The 25,827-nt window shown below is 40.8% G+C and overlaps 1 protein-coding gene across 2 annotated transcripts in view; it reads right to left on the reverse strand.

Moving 5' to 3' along the window:
• Positions 1 to 9,571: 9,571 nt before the first annotated feature.
• Positions 9,572 to 25,827, reverse strand: part of LOC134825215 (basic proline-rich protein-like) — a 43,869-nt gene continuing 27,613 nt past the window's right edge. The window contains exons 6-11 of one of the 2 annotated variants that reach the window (XM_063837368.1): positions 25,581 to 25,633; positions 21,918 to 21,947; positions 20,938 to 21,043; positions 19,994 to 20,030; positions 14,439 to 14,588; positions 9,572 to 10,446 (exon numbers count right to left, since the gene is read on the reverse strand). In XM_063837368.1, coding sequence (XP_063693438.1) covers positions 10,091 to 10,446; positions 14,439 to 14,588; positions 19,994 to 20,030; positions 20,938 to 21,043; positions 21,918 to 21,947; positions 25,581 to 25,633 — 732 coding nt within the window. In that variant the 3' untranslated portion in view covers positions 9,572 to 10,090. The remainder of the gene's footprint in view (positions 10,447 to 14,438; positions 14,589 to 19,993; positions 20,031 to 20,937; positions 21,044 to 21,917; positions 21,948 to 25,580; positions 25,634 to 25,827) is intronic. The other variant, XM_063837369.1, reaches the window with a different exon arrangement.

Here is a 25,827-nt window from a genome sequence, read left to right on the forward strand (position 1 = left end):
GTTGATTCAATTTCAGTACAAGCTTTTAATGAGGATCACGACGTGTAGATACATGAGACACAAAATGAAAATTGTTACAGATACTCCCATGTGTAGCCTGTGTAACACATACTTAGAAACAATCCCTCATATCTATCTCCATTGTATCCACACAAATAGCTTCATCACAATACTTGAAGACTTTATAAAAAGGAAAATCGATAGAAATTACAAAGACCCCAATAAAATTAATTTTATAGTTTGTAATCACACTTCACAAATTATAAATTATTTTAATGTTGTTGCCAAATGGTACATTAGCAAAAGATTTCAGGCAGGGGACATGCCGATCTGGCAGGGATATATCAAACTTCTTAAACTTTCACTTACTGGTGACAAAATAGGCCACAAAAGTTCTATTGTGTCGATCTTGGCCGATTAGGGCAAATTGTCCACCCCATTTATATTGCTGTCTTTGTTATTTATTATCAATGGTTATTGTTAATATCCTACATAACAGTACTACTAACTGTTTTTTTGTAGTACATGCCCTGCTTCCTTCCATTCCTAAACTACCTTACAAGCTCTTCCTCTTTTACACCCTTTTCAATCACTTCATTTCACTCATTCACTTCATATCTTATTACCACAGTATCTGCCAAAACCAACATGGCCCATGTGGAAGGGGGCCTTGACGTTGTTGACCACTTGGCCCTGCATCCCAAGCTGACGGTCGGCCTCCACTCTCTAAAAACATACCTTCAGTGAAGGCAGATGGTCAGCAAATAGCGATGCTAGGGCTTGGTGTGAACAAATCTTGACCTACTTTCACACCTTAGGGACGACTCTCGCAAATGCAAGAGTAATGACCCCGGGGAGGGCCCCATTGGTTTTAGTAGGTTGCATTTTATAATTTAAAAAAAAAAAAAAAAAAAAAAAAAAAAAAAAAAAAAAATTTCTTGAACCAGACGCTGCAATATTGCCGGCTGTTCGGGAGGCTGACAACGCAGGGTGCCATGCCTGTGTTTGTGAGCAAAGTTTCCTGTCCCCTTGTTCCAAATTTAGTAGTCACCATTCTAAACAAGTTTTCCCTATTACTAAATATATAACTTGTCAGAGTAATAACCTTATTTATTTAATGGAGTGTAGAACTTGTAAACAGTCGTATGTAGGATATACTACTTCTAATCTCCCTAAGAGATTTTCTAATCATAAGAGCCACATTAAGAAAGTTATCAGAAGTTGTAAGTTAGTAAATCACTTTTTAGATATTGATCATGACTTAGATTTTAGTTCAGTAGCCTTATATAACACTTCACTTAGTACGCACCTTTCTGTTATTATAGTGGACGCTCTTGAATTTAAACCTGAAATAAGTCAAGCAGATAGGGAAAAGGCCATGGAAGCTAGAGAGGGGTTCTACCAGACCCAATTGAAAACCCTTGAGCGTTATGGGGGTATGAACACCCTCGATAGTAACCACATCCTTTTTAAATCCGCTGGAGCTTAGTGTTTAGTTTATTTATTTTATTTGACATGATCTCAGCCTATAAACCCGTGTTTAGTTTACAATATTGCTATCAGAGACGTGTTATATTCATTACTATTTATATATTTTTAGTGCTTGATTCAGAGAAATCTAGTTTTTTCCGAGAAACTAATCTTTAATAGATTAGATAAAATGTACGCAGCCATTCTTTTCGTTTGATTATTACTCAGTATATTTTAGTTTTGTACCGTTTTAAGTCACATAGTTTTGTACGTCTTCCTAAGACTTGTTTTCCTTTCCTAGTTTGTAAGTTATTTTAAAGATTTGTGAATATTCCAGTTGCTTTTAGAACAATTTTATCTCAGATAACGATGTTTAATAAAATGATGCAAAGACTTATTTCGAAGATCTAATCAACACCGACTTTTAATGTGTAGGAGTACAGCTACAAAATATATATATATATATGTATATCCGTACCATTTTACTGACACCAAGGCATCAACTAGTTAACACGACGTTCCACAAAAACCGTAAAAGATATAAAACTGAAACATTTTTTGACTGGGGCAGTTGCCTTAGTGGCCTTCAAATCAGCATGAAAAAAATTTGCTAATTAAATAGGTAATAATCATTTTAGTCTCTTGAGTCTAGACACAATTTGAGGGTTAGACGGGTTCCAGCTAGTAACATTAATTGAATAAGAACTTAAACAATTAAACAGTTTAACCTATAAACTAATAACTCACCACTAATTGAGCTTGTCAAGAAGAGGAGAAGCAGGAACATTTTCTAACTTTAGAGATGATCAGTTTTGTCAAAAACAACTTCTCTAAAAACGTTTGACGATAATGACTACCATCGTTTAGTTATTATTCAGTTTATGACTGCAAACGACTTCAAATTTCGACTCCAAATTTCGACTGCAAAATTTCGACTTCCGATTTCGAATTTCAACTTCGAATTTCGACTTCAAATTTTATCACAATATTTCGACTAAGTATACTTCAAACCATCGCATGTTTTATGGAATGTATTCAAATCTCCAACTTTGAGTTTGAGTAGTTACCTACGTTAGTGTTACTGTATTAAATTATTTTAACCGAAACCCAATATTGGGAACAGAGAATGAAATCTGTCGCTCGCTTACACTATTTCCTGCGTTTACACTATATTTTATATTTTCACAATATTTTACAGTACAAATTCCAGGTACGTGCTGTTTGTGATAAGATATCACGTGGCTAACATGAATAGACAGCAAGAGACTGTAGCACGTAACCATGGTAACGGTGACGGTGTAGCCAACAAGAGTTTCACTCCAGTTTATATCAGAGCCCTATCTACAACAATTGTAGTGGTCACAGTCTTTATTGTAAGGTTAGTCATCTTCAGCTAGTATATTTTATAACCTTTCAATCGAAAAGATTAGGAACTACCTTACTCGGGAATATTATAGCGGGTTAATTTATGACTGGGAAAATTAATGACCGGGAAAAATATGGCGGAATTTTCCAAAACCCACCAAGCATCAAAATGCATTACTATTAGTTTACTGTACTCGGGAATCTTAATATAGCGGGTTAGTTTATGACTGGGAAAATTAATGACCGGGAAAAATATGGCGAAATTTTCCAAAACCCACCACTTTATCCCAGTCATAATATTCCCGAGTAAGGTAGGCAGCATCCGAGAAGCCAAACACAGATTCCTGGAATTCCACAGAAACATGTAGCGATGAAATTGAACTGTAACGTCTCTTCATCTCAGTTCAATCATTATAGAGACGATAATTGGTCAACCATGACTTTCAACTTGCGTCTGATGAGGCTAATTACCGCTAATACTAAAAGTAATTACGGGAGAGTTGGTGAAATAAGGAATTTCACTGAATATGTTCCCGTGGAATTCCCGGACACTTATTTGGGCTTTCCGTTCTCAGATTCTCCCGCAATTAGTATTAGACCAACCCATATTAGTCGTAATTAATATACTAAACACATTCCTAACACCCACTTCACCCAAACAGTTGGATCCCCTACTACATAATATTCATCATTCTGAACCAGACCCAGTCCTCCCACTTCTACGAAGAACACAACTGTTACCTCCCCACTCTATACGACATATCATGGTGGCTAACCTACATCGGTCCGGTGGTTAACCCCTATCTCTTCGCCTTCAGACTAGAATCCTTCAGATCGGTTATCAAGGGTTGGATAGTGTGCAGTGAGACACCTACCATGCCACTTAGTAAAGGAGAACATTCGTTAGTGAGATCTCAGAACAATATAAAGAGGTCTAACTTATCTGTTAACATTATAGCGGGACAGACTTCTCCTATGTTTCCTAGGACGTACAGTACTCTGAATTCTCTCCACTTATCTTAAATACTTTTCTCTGCATAGAAGTTTTAATAAATGCCCTGATGATTGTGTTTATATTGGCAGTATCTGAGAATCCCAGTTCTGTAGAGGAGCCAGTTTAGAGCATGGTCACGTTACACGTGTTCCACTTACATTGAGGGTTACTGTTCAGGTGTGGAAGTAGCTATTAGAAAGTATTTTTATTCTATATAAGGGGGGGGGGGGGGGGGGGTTCCCCTTGGGGAACCCCCCCCCCCCATAAGGGTACGTCTGGTACTGCCAACATTTTGGAGAATTCCAAAATGTTTTTAACATTTTCAATTTTAAATAATGTTTACCTCTACTCACTCCTAAATATTTGTGATATTACATAGGGTTTCTGAATACTCACTGCATTTGGAATATTCGAAAATAAATATTGCTGATATCTTTTGGAATTCGTTAATACGTGCCTTTTACAACTAAACAAATAAGTAATGATCATTGGATACAAGAGGTCGGAGGACTGGACTAAACAAAGGCATGAACCATGCCTACTGGGCTGGCCAGAATTACGTATTAATTATTATGGGCCTGACAGGTATGTTGCCGTATAGACCTTACCAGATATCAAAGTAAGTGAGGAAAGTGACTTAAGAATTTGTGCAGGGCATCTGAGCCCGTAGTAGTATCTCGTTCCACTCAAGAAGCCCTATCTGAGATGATGACCTAACAAAGTAGGGTGGCAGTCGCTTAAATCCACTATGCGCGCATGCAAGATGACGGTACGTGCGCGCGAAAACAGGTTTGCTTTTAACATTCCTGAAGGAGTATTTTGCTAGTAATTTGCTACAATTCAACGTCGATAATTTTAGATGAATCCATAAATTTGGAACATGGGCACATCGCAGTATTGGCCGTATTTGAGTGCTGGGAAGGCTCAGTTCGGTTTTCTAAGATGGATATAGCCGTAAGCTAGGCCTAGGAGCCATCAAAAGTCGTATAAAATTACCCATGGAATGACCAGAAATGAACGAAAATGAACATTATTCTCAAAGTGCTCAGAATGGTTTAAAATGGGTCGGAAAGTGTTTACATTGGTCCTAGGACCACTCAAACCAAGTTTGGGAATCACTGCATGTCTAGAACCGATGTGAAGGTGGTTCCAATTTTGATTTTTGTAACCATTTTGGGAACATGGGGACATCGAAGTATTGGCTGTATTTAAGTGCTGGGAAGCCTCAATTCGGTTTTCTAAGATAGATATAGGTAAAAACTAGGCCTAAGAGCCATCAAAACTCAAATAACATTACCCAGGTTCATGGAATGAACAAAAATGAACAAAAATGAATATTGTCCTAAAAATGCTCAGAACGGTTTAAAATTGGTCGGAAAGTGTTTATATTAGTCCTAGGACCACTCAAACCAAGTTTGGGAATCTCTGCATGTCTAGAACCGATGTTACCAATGTTCCAAAATGTTCCAATTTTGGCACAACAATCCTCCTGAGAATCCAGATTTTTGGAACATGGGCACATCGAAGTATTGGCTGTATTTAAGTGCTGGGAAGCCTCAATTCGGTTTTCTAAGATGGATATAGGTAAAAACTAGGCCTAAGAGCCATCAAAACTCAAATAGCATTACCCAGGTTCATGGAATGAACGAAAATGAACAAAAATGAATATTGTCCTAAAAATGCTCAGAACGGTTTAAAATTGGTCGGAAAATGTTTATATTAGTCCTAGGACCACTCAAACCAAGTTTGGGAATCACTGCATGTCTAGAACCGTGACAGGGTGAGAATCCTTGTCAGGTTTTACTGGTTCTTCCAGGGCTCATGTCTGTCCGCATTGCACTTTGTGGCGAGGCAGCATTAGTGTCTATAAAAGAATCTTGTGCCTAGCGAGGGGACTCGCAATGCCATGGTGGGCTATGAATACACCAGTTTAACTCACGAGGCAACTCGCAAAAGCCATGGTGGGCCTTGAATACGCCAGCTCATCGGGTTACTATAGAGCCGACAGCGCTAGTGGGCCCCCTTATGTACCAGGACTCTACCGGCAACGATCGACTAACGCCCCAGATATAAGCAAAGATTGGCGCGCAGTCATAAACAGCGGGTGCGCGCACAGAACTGCTTCCCGCTAGTACCAATAACACTCACCTGACTCCCACGTGACACTAACCTGTGCGGTGCGGTGCGGTATTTCGATCATGACAAGCCAAACCGGATTAAACCACTTGTTAATATAGCCGTTCTGCTTGCCAGTCTCTACATTAATTAGCCCGCTGGGTTCTGCTGCCCCCCTGTTTGCAAATTTGCCGCCCCCTCGGGGAGTGTAATGGGAGTATCGCTACAACATACAATGTGGGAGTGTAATGGGAGTATCGCTACAATGTGGGAGTGTTATGGGAGTATCGCTACATTGTGGGAGTGTAATGGGAGTATCGCTACATTGTGGGAGTGTAATGGGAGTATCGCTACAATGTGGGAGTGTTATGGGAGTATCGCTACATTGTGGGAGTGTAATGGGAGTATCGCTACAATGTGGGAGTGCAATGGGAGTATCGCTACATTGTGGGAGTGTTATGGGAGTAATGTATAGTAGTTACCACACCAAACGTGTGTAATGTGTGTAATGGCATAAATGGACCCTGGATCTGAACCTGTATTTCCTGTGTCGTACAATATGATCCCTGCTCCTGTTATTTCTGGACTGAGTGAGAGTCCACCTCACGTGACGTCACAAACCCTCACGTTTTAGCTCAGCCACCATAAGGCAGATAGTATCAATACAGTTCCCCACCACCTAACACACTATCCAAACGTTAGCACACCCGCAACCGCCATTAGCTACCTACGTCTCACCAAGTCTCAAGAGCCAGCATTACTCAGCACGGGCGTCATCCTTTCATGGTGTTGAGCGGCCAGGGTAACCACCCAGAACTTCCCTAGGGACCAAGTTAGTAAATCTCCGGAGGTGCAACCCCGATTCGGCTGATACCTTAGCAGGTATTATCATCCAGTGGCCCTCAGGGAAGGGGCTTAATGCAGATGGATGGACTCCAGTAGGACGCTCCCCAAGTGGAGGGTCGCCACCTCTATATGACGGTGGTCAGTGGGTGTCGCGACAAAAAAAAAAAAAAAAAAAAAAAATGTCTAGAACCGATGTTACCAATGTTCCAAAATGTTCCAATTTTTGCACAATAATCCTCCTGAGAATCCAGATTTTTGGAACATGGGCACATCGAAGTATTGGTTGTATTTAAGTGCTGGGAAGCCTCAATTCGGTTTTCTAAGATGGATATAGGTAAAAACTAGGTCTAAGAGCCATCAAAAGTCAAATAACATTACCCAGGTTCATGGAATGAACGAAAATGAACAAAAATGAAAATTTTCCTTAAAGCGCTCAGAATGGTAAGAAAATGGTGGCAAAGAGTCAATATTTTCGTCCAACAGAGTCTTAAAGTTGCATTCAGAATTATGTACAATTAGCACACGTACCTCCAAGAGAAGGCAGAAATTATTTTATTGGGCAACTATTTTGGTTTTAATAATCCCCCAATATATTGATATAAATTTTTGACATCATTAGCTGTATTTGTTCGTTGAGGGATGAAGGTTGCAGGTGAAAGGGTTGGTTGAGCGGCGCGAGGTAGGTTGCTGGTGAAGGGGTTGGTTGCGTTAGGTAGGCTGGTGGTGAATGAGTTGGTTGAGGGTTGAAGGTTGCTGGTGAAGGGGTTGGTTGAGTGAGGTGGACTGCTGGTGCTTCTTTGAACTGGTAGATAAAGAGGTAGGCTCATCAATTTAGTGAAGGGATTCATTGTCGTTGTAGTTGTTGTGGTTAACAGAGAGGGAAAATGATTTGTATAACTTAATTATCTATTTATTCTCTTCTTATTCATCAACAAGCTTGCTAAGTTAATCCTATTGCTGATGACCTGATCTGATCTTACGCCTCTACATCCGATCACACCAAATAAGATCGGAGAACCTTGCTACGCTCGGATCACCTTATTCAGATCACATCTTTATTTGCTTCCACACATCTATTACACGAAGTGATGTGATACAATAGGGTGTACATTGTGTGACTGTCTGACTGTTTATGGAATCACTGCATGCCCAGAACCGATACGAGGGGTGCAGAATACCGAACCATCTTAACAGTACAGTAAATGAATAGTCTGTTGATTGGCCTTATGACTCTTTCGTAAACTCTTTGGAATTGCTCAGAGCGGTTTAAAATTGGTCGGAAAGTGTTTGTATTGGTCCTAAGACCACTCGAATTGGAACATTTTGGAACATTGGTAACATCGGTTCTAGACATGCAGTGATTCCCAAACTTGGTTTGAGTGGTCCTAGGACCAATATAAACACTTACCGACCAATTTTAAACCGTTCTGAGAATTTTAAGGACATATATCCATTTTTGTTCATTTTCGTTCATTCCATGAACCTGGGTAATGTTATTTGAGTTTTGATGGTTCTTAGGCCTAGTTTTTACCTATATCCATCTTAAAAAACCGAATTGAGGCTTCCCAGCACTTAAATACAGCCAATACTTCGATGTGCCCATGTTCCAAAAATCTGGATTCTCAGGAGGATTATTGTGCAAAAATTGGAACATTTTGGAACATTGGTAACATCGGTTCTAGACATGCAGTGATTCCCAAACTTGGTTTGAGTGGTCCTAGGACTAATATAAACACTTTCCGACCAATTTTAAACCGTTCTGAGCATTTTTAGGACAATATTCATTTTTGTTCATTTTCGTTCATTCCATGAACCTGGGTAATGTTATTTGAGTTTTGATGGCTCTTAGGCCTAGTTTTTACCTATATCTATCTTAGAAAACCGAATTGAGGCTTCCCAGCACTTAAATACAGCCAATACTTCGATGTGCCCATGTTCCAAAAATCTGGATTCTCAGGAGGATTATTGTGCCAAAATTGGAACATTTTGGAACATTGGTAACATCGGTTCTAGACATGCAGTGATTCCCAAACTTGGTTTGAGTGGTCCTAGGACTAATATAAACACTTTCCGACCAATTTTAAACCGTTCTGAGCATTTTTAGGACAATATTCATGTTTGTTCATTTTCGTTCATTCCATGAACCTGGGTAATGCTATTTGAGTTTTGATGGCTCTTAGGCCTAGTTTTTACCTATATCCATCTTAGAAAACCGAATTGAGGCTTCCCAGCACTTAAATACAGCCAATACTTCGATGTGCCCATGTTCCAAAAATCTGGATTCTCAGGAGGATTATTGTGCCAAAATTGGAACATTTTGGAACATTGGTAACATCGGTTCTAGACATGCAGAGATTCCCAAACTTGGTTTGAGTGGTCCTAGGACTAATATAAACACTTTCCGACCCATTTTAAACCGTTCTGAGCATTTTTAGGACAATATTCATTTTTGTTCATTTTCGTTCATTCCATGAACCTGGGTAATGTTATGCTACTTTCGATGGCCCCTAGACCTAGCTTGCAAATATATCCATCATTTACAATTATTTTTGGCACTATTTAGAGCTCATTAGGGCAAATAAATGCATGGCACACTTTTGGCACAATTTTGGCACATGTTCCAAAAATGTTCCAAAAATGTTCCAAAAATCTGGATTCATCAACTCGGTCGTAGCCAGAGTTTACACGTTTTTGGGATTGCTATTCGCATTCTTTACAGGCACACGCCTCAGAAGTATTTAAACTCTAATTAACATCATGGCGAATAAATGAAACTCACAATTGCAACGGTAATCATTTTCCAAAAGAATCATTCATTAAAAACGTATCATTCTTTAAAAACTATTCAAAATTAGCTCAGTCTATACAAAAATAAATGATCGGTTGATATACTGAATAGCTGTGAATTACTTTATTTATACACCGAGAACCAAATGATATAATAGTATTATCGGAGAAGGTGACATTTTCTCGTTTAACAAAAACGTCACAGTAAAATTTCCAAGTGGATGTCATTCAAAGAGTAGGCATTTACAAATCACATTACATATTTTTGATCTAATAATAATAGATCCTGCAATTCAATGTAAATTTATTAAACTGAACTTAACAGCAACGCAAATATCATCAATAATACAAATCAGTACTGTTTATTCTCACTGGTGTCCAATTTATTCAACTGAACAAGAGGCGAACTGAAATCCCTTTCTTTTTTTGTAAAACTCTTACAAAAACGGCCCAATGATTTTAGAAATACTGTAACATAACAGAATCAAAGTAACATCAGCTCAATTAAAATATCTATCTAGGGGGTGGGGGTGGAGGGGGGTTCACTCGCGAGGGAGGTGGTGGGGGTTGGGAGCGAGGGATAGGGGGTGGTCCCCCTCTCGGTACTGGAGGGCCTCTAGAGTTCGGAGGAGGTGGGGCCCGGCCCCCAGTGGATGGAGGTCCCCTGTTAGATGGGGGCGGTGCTGGAGGTCCTCTACTAGAAGGGGGCGGTACAGGGGCCCCCCTGTTTGAGGATGGTCCTCTAGTTAAGGGGGGTGCAGGGGCGGGAGCCCCCCTTCCAGGGGTTGAAGGTAGAGGTCTGGTGTTACTTGCCATGTTCTGTGGTAAACCACTCCGTTCTTTAGCTTGCTTCCGTCTTGTGCTCCGTCCTAATGACAGGAACAGTGTTACATTACAATAGCAGTGTATCAGTGTTACTATTGTAATGTAACAGTGTTACATTAAATAGCAGTGTAACTATTGTAATGTAACAGTGTTGCATTACAATAGCAGTGTAACAGCTGTTTGTGCTTTAATAGTTAGTATTGTAAAACTGGTCACAGTGTTATTATGTGGTATTATAATGTAACTTCCTAGCGACTGCGGGATTTGTGTTTATTTACATTTGTTTGTTTAGCAAGTGTTTACACAACTATTATATACACATTGTTTACATACACACTTTTTATATACACACTTGCACTGTTTGCACACACCCAAACACCTATAAACACCTATAAACACCTGTAAACACCTGTAAACACCTACATGTCCCGGATCCCCACATTTTATCACACAATGCCTCTGTGTTCCTGCACTCAGCAGGTGTGGTAGTATCACATGACTTTACAAGTACTTAGATTACATTACACATCTCGTATTACCAGGAACTTCATTACAGGACATGAGCAGACATTTAGCTTACCCTGCACATACTTAACATTCTTTAGGCACACAAAGCGAACAATTCCTACACAGCCCCCTCTCATTATTGAGATTAACCAGTAACCAGTAACCATTAACCAGTAACCAGTAACCAGTAACCAGCTATATGAAATAAATAATAGTTTGCAATTCAGCAAAGTTATTCTGCTTTACAACAGTTCGATTTACTTTACTCAGCGATTTTGACCAAAAGTTATGAGAGCTACAATTGACAACAGGCAAAGACCCCTTACAGCGCAATGTTAAAAGTAACTAAAGTTACAACTGTTACCATGGTAAAAATTGTAACCATGGTACCAGTTGTAACCATGACGTAACAATTGTAACCATGACGTAACAATTGTAACCATGACGTAACAATGACGACACGTTTAATCTTACAAAATTTAATTTTCTCGTCTTTCTTGCCTCCTCATTGACTTCGCTGTAAGGTTTTGTTAAAATAAAATTATTTAGTGACTCATATTGCATATTTTATATAGGGATATTTTCAAGCAACATGTACAGCTTACGGCCGCTAAACTGCTGTTTTTATTGAGGTTTTATGGAATGTAAAATGTTGAGGGCAATATAGAAAAGTCCCGTGTGCATGTATGTAACTGTAATGTTAAAGAAATATGCAGCCCACTGACAGAGTCAGATCTTTCACTGCTATTTCATGGCAATACATTCATATAAAACAATGATCTAATATGAAAACAACTCGACTAGTATAGAACCTGCGCCTTTTATGAAATCAACGTTCCTATCATAGTTTTAAACTTTAGTAACACTAAAAATAAGTATATATGAGAACCGCGAGCTCATCAAACATTAAAGTGAGTAATTTTAAAGGATGAGGGGACCTTAGAAAAAGTTTTTTTCTCGTGCAAATCATATTATTACATTAATCGTAAAAACCACTTTAGTGAAATCCGCAAAGTTGTATTTCATTCGCGCGCCGAGATATCCAGCCAAAACAATTTGAACCTGTGACGTCAATTATGTGAGTTGCTCTGATCCGCGCATATAGAAATACAGGTAAAATGAGCGTGCGGGCTGACTAAATTACTAATTAAGAATACATAAACAATTTACAATACTAACAAGCCTATAACCAATGGAGAGGAGACTTTTTATGACCGGTTGAAAAAAGAATTATCACCCTACGATAACCATGAGCCGAGATACACCTGAAATAAGATTGAAGTCACACAGAAAGGCATGTAAATTATGTATATTTATAGCTCCCAACGTAACACCTAGCAACTCCCTGTATCGTACCACAGTTGATATATCAACATGTCATATCAACACAACACGGTCCTAATAAAAACGGATCGGGTAGGTATGAAATGCATGTCTTCATTCCAGTTGGACAAGCACCAAGCACCAAGCTTTTAAGTTCTAACTCACTATGTGACACTATTTATAACGTAAGCAAGATTTGCAACTATTACACCAAGCAATATTATACCAAGCATAGCAGACGAACACATCCACATTCGTTACGCTTTACACTCAAGTCACAGCAAACTAAAACGGTAAATTATAAATGAGTGTACAACTAAAGGCCGGTACACGCGCAGTGCCAAACCGCACGTGCGCACTCAGATAGGACTAGAGGCGCCAAGGGCCAGCTAGTAAAATGTATTCTACTACATCATACATTCAATCGATTTTTAGATCTTCTGTTGCGGCGCTTTGCTGTCTTAAAAGTTTGTTCATTTGAAAGCTTTTTCACTATAAATATAAAGAGTGTCTTTATACATCCAATTATAAGCCACCCATATTTTAAACTGTACTTTCATCTGGCATTTATATTTGGTTTTTGATCAATTATCATATTTCAATGTACAAATAAGATACTATAATTCATTGAGATAATAATGTTAGGTAATGTTGAATACAGTTACAATACATTGCATATAAGTACCATTATAAAACTATCACCCTAGCTCTATACTTGGAGCAGGCTTTGACATCCTTGTTAGCCGCTCGTCTAGCAGGACTTGCTTGCTGGGCTTAGGAGTGCCGTGAAATGTCTTAGGAATCGGCTTACGGATGTATTCGTGAGTATACAGCGGCGGTTTGTCGTCCCTCTTGACGTAATAAAATACATTCCTTTATTCTTGTATAAAGAAATATGCCGATTTTTAATTGTGTCCATATCGGGTTTCAAACAAGTCAAAACAAAATAGCAGTTTGTGGTTTAGTTAGCGGATGCTACTTATCTTAGCTATTTATAAATAGAAATACCTACTACAACTACAAGAAAGCCTTTCTGAGTTACATTTAACTATTAAAGAGAATTATTCGTAACTTAGACTAATTCAGTGCAACCAAAGATACCGCTCTCGCAAACGCCAAAGGTAACACGACGTAAGTAAAACAGAACAGGACAAAATGTTGACACGAGCGAAGGGTGTGCGCGCACGCACGTTGGTCTTACACATAATTGACGTCACAGCCCAAAATTGCTATCAGCCAATAGGAGCGCGGCGTGATATTGCACGAATTATCGATTTCACAGTCCGGCGTATTTTTTGATTCTACACACTTTCACAGGACTTAAACGCGAATATTTGAAAGTAAATTCTAAGGTCCCCTCATCCTTTAACCTGCCAAATATTTAAAATGTTACTAAATCGCGAAAGTCAAAAGCTTCAATGTTTTAAGTCTCTTACTGTGAATATTTAACTAAGTTAGTGGTAGAACTTAAACACAAAGTTACAAGGAACTTGGCAGATTGTTACAGTTAGTGGTGAGTGATTAGTACTTGTAGCAATTATACAAATTTAAACTATATGTTATATGTTTTCTTACAACAGTAGAAAAGATAAATCTCTTTTTGTGTAGGTTTTAGAATTCTTCTCCATCTCAGGGACCGAATTCATTTGACAAAAACATATACATTATACATTATACATAATGTATAAAGTATAATATGTAATATTATGTAGGGACTATATGTACCACTATATGCTATTCTTAACTGAAGAGAGACCCACTAGCCTAATTAATACCACATTGTGAGTAATCATTCATTAAAAGCAATTAAACGAGTCTGAATCTGAATATTATCGTATTATAAACTAATTTCAACCATAATCCTCGTGTGTAAACTATAGAGGACAATAAACAGTAAAATGTGCAGTTTAAGTTAAATTTGCTCTTTTTTTTCTTTTCAATGAAAGGGAATTCTAAAATTGATTGCAGATTTACTATTCCAACTGTCTTATTAAATGTAGCTTAAATGAATTTCATGCAGAATCTAAACATAATGGGAGAAACAACAAACTAATAGAAGAAAAGAATTACAAACATTACGGTTGGAATGTACTACCAATGTACAAGTAATGTACTACCAATGTACAAGTAATGTACTACCAATGCAATGTACAAGTAATGTACAAGTAGTAATGTGATAGTATGAATATTAACCATGGTAACATACCTCTAATAGTAGCGTCCTTGCTGGGGTATGTTTTAGGGCTCGGCACGTACATATCAGGTTGAGGTATTTCTGTTCTGAAATTGAAGCGGGACTCCCAATCGGCTGGTTCCTTGCGAGGAGGAGGCGGCGGGGCCGGGGCTACCATAGCACCTGGGAGATAGGCTAGTGTTACGTTAGATTATCATGATTATATGAATTTTGTGAGTGCCTATCTTATATGTTTTACAGGCTCTGAAGATGTAGTTTATTTACAATAATATACAATACTGTGTGCTTCCCTTTGTGTCCAAATGTAACCTAAGCAGCATTTAACTGAAAACATGAACGGTCGCTACAAAATATGATCACTACAAAATATGACGGCCACGCTGCCTAGGTCGCTACAAAATATGCCGGCCACGCTGCCTAGGTCGCTACAAAATATGACGCTGCTGCCTAGGTCGCTACAAAATATGACGCTGCTGCCTAGGTCGCTACAAAATATGACGCTGCTGCCTAGGTCGCTACAAAATATGATGGCCACGATGCTGCCTAGGTCGCCACAAAATATGACGCTGCTGCCTAGGTCGCTACAAAATATGACGGCCACGCTGCCTAGGTCGCTACTAAATATGATGGCCACGCTGCCTAGGTCGCTACAAAATATGACGCTGCTGCCTAGGTCGCTACAAAATATGACGGCTACGCTGCCTAGGTCGGGGGGGGGGGGGGCCAATGACTACCAATGGAGACTTTTGGGGACTAATGGGGACTAAAAATCATGGGGACTAGAGGTCAACTCGTTGACGTAATTCACCATTTGTCCCCATAAGTCCCCAGAATTTTTGACAGTTATTTATGGTTTCCAAGTTAGTTTAATAACGATACGATCGAGATGTTTTTTCCAAGATAAGAGTAGGATAAATCTGACTTAAAAGTAAAATGATAAGCCCGGTTGTAATGTGTTCTACCACTGTACAAGTCAGTTCAGATAGAGGTAAATTGAAGTTTAGCTCTCGTGAAGGTAGAAGTAGCCGACTCGCTGAACTATCTGAATCTTATAATCGAATGAAAAATCATGAATTAACCCTTCGACTTACCCTCCTAATACACTTAAAGATGTTAGATGATGGGTGAATGAGTATTTATAACAGCCGTTCTGTGAACAGACTTGGTGATCTTTATTTTAAGGGGGGGGGGGGGGGGGTGACATGTCTCCAATGTCTCCATTGTCTTTTTTGAAAAGATAGGGTGCAGAGACATGTCCTGGAGACATTGGAAACATTGGAGACACAGCTTTTGGAGACATTGGAGACATTGGAGACATTGGGGACATTTGAGATATTGGAGACAAAGCTTTTGGAGACATTGGAGACATTGGAGACACTGGAGACGTAGATGTATGATTGGAGAAAGAGGAGGATCTAGGAGGAGGATGACCCAGGAGGAGGACTCAGGAGGAGAAGGAGGAGGATGAGGACTCAGGAAGAGGACTCAGGAGGACTGAGAAGGAGGAGGACTGAGGATGGTTGTGGAGGATGGCTGAGGAGGACCCAGGAGGATGACTGAGGAGGAGGATCTAGGAGGAGAAGGACCCAGGAGGAGGACCCAGGAGGAGGACTCAGGAGGAGGAGGAGGAGGACTCAGGAGGAGGACTCAGGAAGAGGACTGAGGAGGACAGAGAAGGAGGAGGACTGAGGAGTACTGAGGAGGATGGCTGAGGAGGATGACTGAGGAGGATGACCGAGAGGGAGGAGGAGGAGAAGAAGGACTGAGGAGAAGGAGAAGGACCTAGGAGGATGAGGACCCAGGAGGAGGACTCAGGAGGAGGACTCAGGAGGAAGAGGAAGAGGACTCAGGAGGACTGAAAAGGAAGAGGACTGAGGAGGAGGAGGACTGAATAGGAGGAGGAGGGGGACTGGGGGAGGACTGAGGATGAAGAAGACTGACGAGAAGGATGAGGAGGAGGACTGAGGACTGAGGAGGATGAAGAGGAGGAAGACCCAGGAGGAGGAGGGATGAGGACTGAGGAGGACTGAGGAGGATGGCTGAGGAGGATGGCTGAGGAGGATGACTAAGGAGGATGACTGAGAGGGAGGAGGAGGAAGAGGACTGAGGAGGAGTAGGACTGAGGAGGAGAAAGAGGAGGACCTAGGAGGAGGTGGACCCAGAAGGAGGACTCAGGAGGAGGAGGAGATCTCAGGAAGAGGACTGAGGAGGACTGAGAAGGACTGAGGAGGAGAAGGAGAAGGTGGAGGAACTAAGAGGAGGATGAACCAGGAGGAGGAATCAGGAGGAGGACTTAGGAGGAATGAGAAGGAGGAGGACTCAGGAGAACTGATGAGGAGGAGGAGGAGGACTGAATAGGAGGAGGAGGGGGACTGGGGAGGACTGAGGAGGAGGAGGACTGACGAGAAGGATGAGGAGGAGGACTGAGGACTGAGGAGGATGAAGAGGAGGAAGACCCAGGAGGAGGAGGGATGAGGACTGAGGAGGACTGAGGAGGATGGCCGAGGAGGATGGCTGAGGAGGATGGCTGAGAGGGAGGAGGAGGAAGAGGACTGAGGAGGAGGAGTAGGACTGAGGAGGAGAAAGAGGAGGACCTAGGAGAAGGAGGACCCAGAAGGAGGACCCAGAAGGAGGAGGAGATCTCAGGAAGAGGACTGAGGAGGACTCAGAGGGAGGAGGACTCAGGAGTACTGAAGAGGATGACTGAGGCGGAGGAGGAGAAGGAGAAAGACTGAGGAGGAGAAGGAGAAGGTGGAGGAACTAAGAGGAGGAGGACTCAGGATGAGGACTTATGAGGAATGAGAAGGAGGAGGACTGAGGAGAACTAAGGAGGAGGAGGAGGACTGAATAGGAAGAGGAGGGGGACTGGGGAGGACTGAGGAGGAGGAGGAATGACGAGAAGGATGAGGAGGAGGACTGAGGACTGAGGAGGAAGAGGAGGAGGATGAAGAGGAGGAGGATGAAGAGAAGGAAGAAGACCCAGGAGGAGGAGGACTGAAGAGGAGGATGAGGATGAGGACTGAGGAGGAGGAGGAGGACTGAGGAGGACTGAGGAGGATGGCTGAGGAGGATTACTGAGAGGGAGGAGGAGGAGGACTGAGGAGGAGGAAGAGAAGGACTGAGGAGGAGAAGGAGGAGGACCTAGGAGGAGGAGTACTGATGAGGAGGACTGATGAGGATGGCTGAGGAGGATGGCTGAGGAGGATGGCTGATGAGAATGACTGAGGAGGATGACTGAGAGGGAGGAGGAGGAGGAGGAGAAGGACTGAGAAGGAGGAGGAGAAGGAGGAGGACCTAGGAGGAGGAGGACTCAGGAAGAGGAGGAGGACTCAGGAGGAGGACTTACAAGGAGGAGGACTGAGGAGAACTGAGGAGGAGGATGAGGACTGAATAGGAGGAGGATGGGGACTTGGGGAGGACTGAGGAGGAGGGGGACTTGGGGAGGACTGATGAGGAGGAGGAAGACTGACGAGAAGGATGAGGAGGAGGACTGAGGAGGAGGACTGATGATCGAGGAGGAAGAGGAGGATGATGAAGAGGAGTAGGAGGACCCAGGAGGAGGAGGACCCAGGAGGTCCGGAGGAGGAACCAGGAGGAGGACCAAGGTCCCAGGAGGAAGACTCAGGAGGAGGAGAACGACACTGGCAAGCACTCTTTTGTGAATATTTCCATAAATGATCGTCAAAAACAAAAGAAACCAATGCCAATTTCAAATTACTGAGCATATCATTTCAGACAAATAAATACAAAAGTAATAAGAAAAATTGATAATGCGTTCATTTTCCTTGCGCTACAACTCGTGTTACTAGATCAATCTGATAAAATAAGCGTATAATATATATGCAATATGTCTACTCAATGTTGTCATTGGTAGTCGCCCCCGCCCCCTCCCCTAATTTACCTGAGGTACTCTAACAGCCCTCAAGTAGCTCCCAAGAAGTCAGGAATGTCCAGTGACCATTTATAAATATTCTAGACTTCAGTCTTGAGAAGTTTACGATCTGGTCTGGAGAAGCCAGATTTTTTGAAATCTAAATGGGGACTAATGGAGACTTTTGGGGACTAATGGGGACTAAAAATCATGGGGACTCGGGGTAAAATCGTTGACGTAATTCCCCAAGTCCCCAAAAGTAGTCATTGGCCCCCCCCCCCCTAGGTCGCTACTAAATATGACACTGCTGCCTAGGTCGCTACAAAATATGACGCTGCTGGCTAGGTCGCTACTAAATATGACGCTGCTGCCTAGGTCGCTACTAAATATGACGCTGCTGGCTAGGTCGCTACTAAATATGACGCTGCTGCCTAGGTCGCTACAAAATATGCCGGCCACGCTGCCTAGATCGCCACTAAATATGACAGCCACGCTGCCTAGGTCGCTACTAAATATGACACTGCTGCCTAGGTCGCTACTAAATATGACGCTGCTGCCTAGGTCGCTACAAAATATGATGGCTACGCTGCCTAGGTCGCTACTAAATATGACACTGCTACCTAGGTCGCCACAAAATATGACGCTGCTGCCTAGGTCGCTCCTAAATATGACGCTGCTGCCTAGGTCGCTACTAAATATGACGCTGCTGCCTAGGTCGCTACTAAATATGACGCTGCTGCCTACGCTTGTTACAGATGAGTGTAGGATTGTTACAGTGCAATTATTTAACACAACTAATTTCCTTGATCTAATTGCCATCAGATCACTCCGGTCAGACCTGATATTTATGTTCAAATTAACCAGGTTATATTTAGTTTACACTAGTTCACTGTGTTCAACTACACATGACATGACGTCACACACCACGTGACGTGACGTCACACACCACGTGACATGACGTCACACACCACGTGACATGACGTGATCACTCCCACGATGTTCAAATTAACCAGGTTATATTTAGTTTACACTAGTTTACACAGCTCGCTGTTTTATCTACTATATAGCTGACACGCTGTCACATTTAGGTGAAGTTAAACTATTTTTCTAACTAGTAGTTTGTCTTGGTGTATGAAATGTAACTGGACGTAATTTGGGTGATTTTTTGGAAAATTTAACTCATGACATGATTTTGGTCCATCACTTAATATAGCTAAATCTAGTAGGATTTCAAATAGTAGGATTTCCAATAGTCACCGATCGAAAGTTCAGTTTTGAGTTTCGTGTGTGTGACTATTATCTTATAAGTGTCACTAGTACTACATTGAGTATGTGTGACGTGTAATACACAGCACTACAAAATCACTACAACAGTGTATATAAAGTGTGTGTAAAGTGTATATTATGAAGTGTTTAATGTGTACTGTGTAATAATGATATGTGTAAGCCAATGTTGCTAACTGTATTACTAACATTGAATACATTACTGTAGGTACAAGCACCACACTTAATGTTGTTACTTTCACACACCATATATTATATCATTTTATGGGGTTAGAAGCTGCTAGAAGCAACGTTTGTGATTTCTCGGATAATTATAGAAATGAAATCATCTACAAATTTCGATATTTTGACAAAAAGCGAAAGTGTTCAATTATGCAACTTATTTACTACAGGTAATCACATCCTGACTTACCGTTAGGCATTTGAGGGGGAGGTGGCGGTGGCATACCCTGCAAACAAATACTGTTAGTTCGTAAGATAACTAAATAACACAACTAACATAACACAAGTACAACTTAATAACACAACTAACATAACACAACTAACATAACACAACTAACATAACACAACTAACATAACACAACTAACATAACAAAACTAACATAACACAACTAACATAACACAACTAACATAACACAACCAACATAACACAACTAATATAACACAACTAACATAACACAACTAACATAACACAACTAACATAACACAACTAACATAACACAACTAACATAACACAACCAACATAACACAACTAATATAACACAACTAACATAACACAACTTAATAACACAACTAACATAACGCAACTAACATAACACAACTAACATAACACAACTAACATAACACAACTAACATAACACAACTAACATAACACAACTAACATAACACAACTAACATAACACAACTAACATAACACAACTAACATAACACAACTAACATAACACAACTAACATAACACAACTAACATAACACAACTAACATAACACAACTAACATAACACAACTAACATAACACAAATTTCAGGAAATCTACGTTTGACCCATATCTATAATCTCTGAAATTTCTGTGCAATTCTAAGAAGAATTACGTGAGTTATTAAAGGGTTGCGTGTGGGTAGTTACTTCTGGGCCACCCTGTATATATTCTCCCTTATTACAAGCTCATATTGTTTCTATATCAAACCCACAAGATCTACAGTTTACAGTTACAGTTTAGCTGGATTGTAAACTAGAATCAATGGTAAGGGGAGAGGAAACTCCCAATGTAAGTACAATACACAAAGCACTAATGACATCACTACAGAGAAATATATATACTCTCAGTGTTGCTGAGAGAACGTTAAAATCCCAGACTTACATGTAAACTGCTCCGTTGTGGGGCACCAGATCCGCGCTGAGGAGCGCCAGAACCGCGGCGCGGCGGAGGAGGAGGATCTACAGCCGGGGGAGGAGGAGCGGGGGCTCTGAGAACAATTATATAATTAGTTAATTAGTTAATTAGGCAGTGCAGGTAATGAGGACGCCTGAACACTAACTCTGATAGAGTACTAAGATTATTGTCCACAAGAATCAACTACAAGGAAATTAGCAGAGTAATTTGTACATTTAAAATCAAAACGTGGTACTTTGAGGGAAGGAGATTTATATAAAACATTAACTTTTTAATACAATTTAAATACATTAATACATTAATGATGAGTTAGTGCTTTTCAGCGAACATACAGCACGTGCAGTCGACTATTATATGCAGTAGGGAATTAAGTTAAAACCGAAAACATTAATTAAATGGGTGCCCCTTTATTCTACACCATTTTAGTAAGCGGTTAGTTCAACTGGAGGGGGATTCAGGAAATGGAATGTAATAACTAGTAAACTGCAGGTGGTTTTTGGTATGCATTACATTTTACCACATTCCAATGTACAAAATTGCAACAAAATTGTAACAAAATTGTAACAAAATTGTAACAAAATTGAAACAAAATTGAAACAAAATTCTCAATAGAAAGTATTAGTGGATGGGAAATTGATTTCTTTGTGCTTAATTTAACATAATATGATCAAAGGCACGGATTTAGTGCGACATATCACATAGTCACCGAGAGTAGAGCTTAAGAACGGCGTTACATTTCTAACGAGATTTGAGACATATTAAAGTAAATTTAAGACACATAAAGTGCTGCCAATTAAATTAGGAAACGGGAAAATAGGAAGATAATATTATGTAAGCCAAATAAAATATGCAAGATAAGATGTAAAAGCAAGGAAGTACAAGGTAATGTGCTTCATATTATGTTACAGATGTAACAACAGAATGTGTGTACGTTTAATATAATTTACCTGATCCGTACAGCAGAATGTATTACCGATCTGAGAATTAGAGCATTTCAATCACGCAATCCCACGCTTTATCACACACATTTTCATTGTTCACTCGGTGCTACATTAATAATACCGGTCACTGTTACCATGGCAACAAGTCCCTTGTTACCATGGCAACAAGTCCCTTGTTACCATGGCAACAAGTCCCGGGTACCATGACAACAAGTCCCTGGTACAATGTCAACAAGTCCCTGGTACCATGACAACAAGTCCCTTGTTACCATGGCAACAAGTCCCTTGTTACCATGGCAAAAAGTCCCGGGTACCATGGCAACAAGTCCCGGGTACCATGGCAACAAGTCCCTGATTACCATGGCAACAAGTCCCTGATTACCATGGCAACAAGTCTCTTGTTACCATGACAACAAGTCCCTTGTTACCATGGCAACAAGTCCCTCGTTACCATGGCAACAAGTCCCTTGTTACCATGGAAAAAAGTCCTTTGTTACCATGGCAAAAAGTCCCTGGTACCATGGCAACAAGTCCCTGGTACCATGGCAACAAGTCCCTGATTACCATGGAAAAAAGTCCTTTGTTACCATGGCAAAAAGTCCCTGGTACCATGGCAACAAGTCCCTGATTACCATGGCAAAAAGTCCCTGGTACCATGGCAACAAGTCCCTGGTACCATGGCAACAAGTCCCTGATTACCATGGCAACAAGTCTCTTGTTACCATGACAACAAGTCCCTTGTTATCATGGCAAAAAGTCCCGGGTACCATGGCAACAAGTCCCGGGTACCATGACAACAAGTCCCTGATTACCATGGCAACAAGTCCCTGATTACCATGGCAACAAGTCCCTTGTTACCATGGCAACAAGTCCCTTGTTACCATGGCAACAAGTCCCTTGTTACCATGGCAACAAGTCCCTCGTTACCATGGCAACAAGTCCCTGATTACCATGGAAAAAAGTCCCTTGTTACCATGGCAACAAGTCCCTGGTACCATGGCAACAAGTCCCTGGTACCATGGCAACAAGTCCCTGATTACCATGGAAAAAAGTCCTTTGTTACCATGGCAAAAAGTCCCTGGTACCATGGCAAGAAGTCCCTGATTACCATGGCAACAAGTCCCTTGTTATCATGGCAAAAAGTCCCGGGTACCATGGCAACAAATCCCGGGTACCATGGCAACAAGTCCCTTGTTACCATGGCAACAAGTCCCTGATTACCATGGCAACAAGTCCCTGATTACCATGGCAACAAGTCCCTTGTTACCATGGCAACAAGTCTCTTGTTACCATGGCAACAAGTCCCTTGTTACCATGGCAACAAGTCCCTGGTAATGACGGATTGTGCTGTGAGCAAAATAAGAAGAGAAATCTAACAAGCCCCACGCAGAGCGATGTAATTACACAATTAATTAAAATGTAATTACACACATGTGTATCATTGATCCTCCGCATGCATTTCACCACGCTCACACACACTAACTTTCGCTTGGAGCTGCGCCGCGTGACACTGGCACTGCGCTGATGAAACGAGAGCTTTTCACTACTGCTACTGGAATAATATTCACACTTACTGTTTTTAAACTAGTTATGTACAGTTTTAACATCGGAACTGTCACATGTTTTTAACGAATCAGCTGCTGGTAATAATCATGTGAATCGGGACATGCTGTTAACTTTAACTGTATAACAAATTCTAGGCCGATATTATAGACTCCTCTTTATATAGACTCCTCTTCTCTTCAGATATGGGAATGTAAAGTTTTGCCCTGAGTACTTTAACAATATAGTAAGTAGTTACTAGTTATACTGGCTGTGTAAAAAATAGGATGTACAATTACAATGTATCGTATACTATAATACATGGTACACTGCGAATTTCCATCATATCTTTTTAAAATCAAAGCTTTGAGATCATTAAGATATGTATCTGGACCAGCTGATAAAAATCAAGTAGAACAACACGGAAATTAAACAGCAACTCAGCGCGACGTCACACACCACGTGACATGACGTCACACACCACGTGACATGACGTCACACAACACGTGACATGGCGACACACAACACGTGACATGACGTCACACAACACGTGACATGACGTCACACAACACGTGACATTAATTAGAACAGTCACTATAACAGAGCAGCGAGATCACATACTCATCTGTTGCGTTGTGTCCTGTGTAATCACTGATGGTTTGATGATTAACAAATCATTGTTAAAGACAAAGTACAAAATTAGCCTTAAATTAGCAATCAGTATATAATTAGCTCCTTTTTAGCACAATTATCAATCAAGGGATCAGTGTTTTACAATTGAATAATTATAAATAAATGTGAGTTGTCAATGCAAATTAAATTATAACTGAATTGAATTATAAAATATGAGCGATCAATCTCTTTTGGAAATTATAGTCAAGCTTCAATAGTGATCCGGACTCCATCGCAGGGGGGCTTTGTTATTACAGTAAAACACCGAACTCCGGATCAGTAAATCCGGGACTAACTTAATCAATCAATTAGCTTTACCCCGGACATTGTATCTGATTTTGGCCCAACCTCAATTTCTTTTCAGTAAGCACAGAGTTCAAGGCTACAACACTTTGAGTTTACTTGAATCAAAGGAATCTCTGATACGATTTAAACATTACTTGTCTGAAAATCACAAGAATTCATATTGTCTGTACATTTTCCTGGCTGGTTATATCAAACAAAATCAGAGAACACCCCTCTCATTCCTTGGTTACCATGGTAACAACATGGTTACCATGGTAACAACATGGTTACCATGGTAACAACATGGTTACCGTGGTAACAACATGGTTACCGTGGTAACAACATGGTTACCATGGTAACAACATGGTTACCGTGGTAACAACATGGTTACCGTGGTAACAACATGGTTACCGTGGTAACGACATGGTTACCGTGGTAACAACATGGTTACCATGGTAACAACATGGTTACCGTGGTAACAACATGGTTACCGTGGTAACAACATGTAACTCACAAGTTAGGCAGGCTCCCACTGAAACTGCGCGACTCAAACACACGTGGAGACTTCAGCGGGGTCCGCGGACTGCCCACCGGCCTAGGACTGCCGGGAGGCTTGGGACGTCCGTCAGTGGAACCCCGCCGTACGGATAGCGGGTCTAACTGGAGACTTCTACAGGATATGATGTACCACATAAAATGTGACTTTTGTTCCATTGATATAATTTTCGACAAAATCAAACTTCCTGGTTATCTTAAACTGAATTTTGTCGGAAATATAATGTTGGAGACCTCTAATGTACAGCACAGTTACTACCAGTATGTGTATAGTCATATTGCACTATAACATTTACTGTTTTATATTTTCATGAGGTTCTCACCAGCAACTACTTTTTACTAAACTAAATAAAATTGTTGTTTTCTTGAGTAACAAATGTATGTTTACTGGGTACAAAGTAGCACGGTAAGTGAGCTGTAGGTGTTACAGAGGGTTTATACTGCTCGGGTAGGCATGAAGCAGTAGAGACAATAACTTTAGGTTTAGGACGGTTATGCTAATTTACTGCCAACAAGTTAGCGAATAGCGATAATTAATTATATCAACCAAGAAACGTGCTGAATGTTGAACTGGGATTGAACTATGTAGCACAAAATTAAGCACTAAATATTTACCTATTTGAAGAAGGGGGAGGGGGTGGGGGCAGTCCGTTACTCATATCGTTCACCTGGACAAAACAATTTAAGATAAGGTGCGAACCTTTTTCTTTGTGAATGAGGGCTTCCTCTAGAGTGCCGTGTTGTTAGTGAATGAGAGATTCCTCTAGAGTGCTGTGTTGTTGGTGAATGAGGGCTTCCTCTAGAGTGCCGTGTTGTTAGTGAATGAGGGCTTCCTCTAGAGTGCTGTGTTGTTGGTGAATGA

The sequence above is a fragment of the Bolinopsis microptera genome, chromosome 13 (genome assembly GCF_026151205.1).
Source record: "Bolinopsis microptera isolate Bmic1 chromosome 13, MBARI_Bmic_1.0, whole genome shotgun sequence".
Classification (NCBI taxonomy): domain Eukaryota; kingdom Metazoa; phylum Ctenophora; class Tentaculata; order Lobata; family Bolinopsidae; genus Bolinopsis; species Bolinopsis microptera.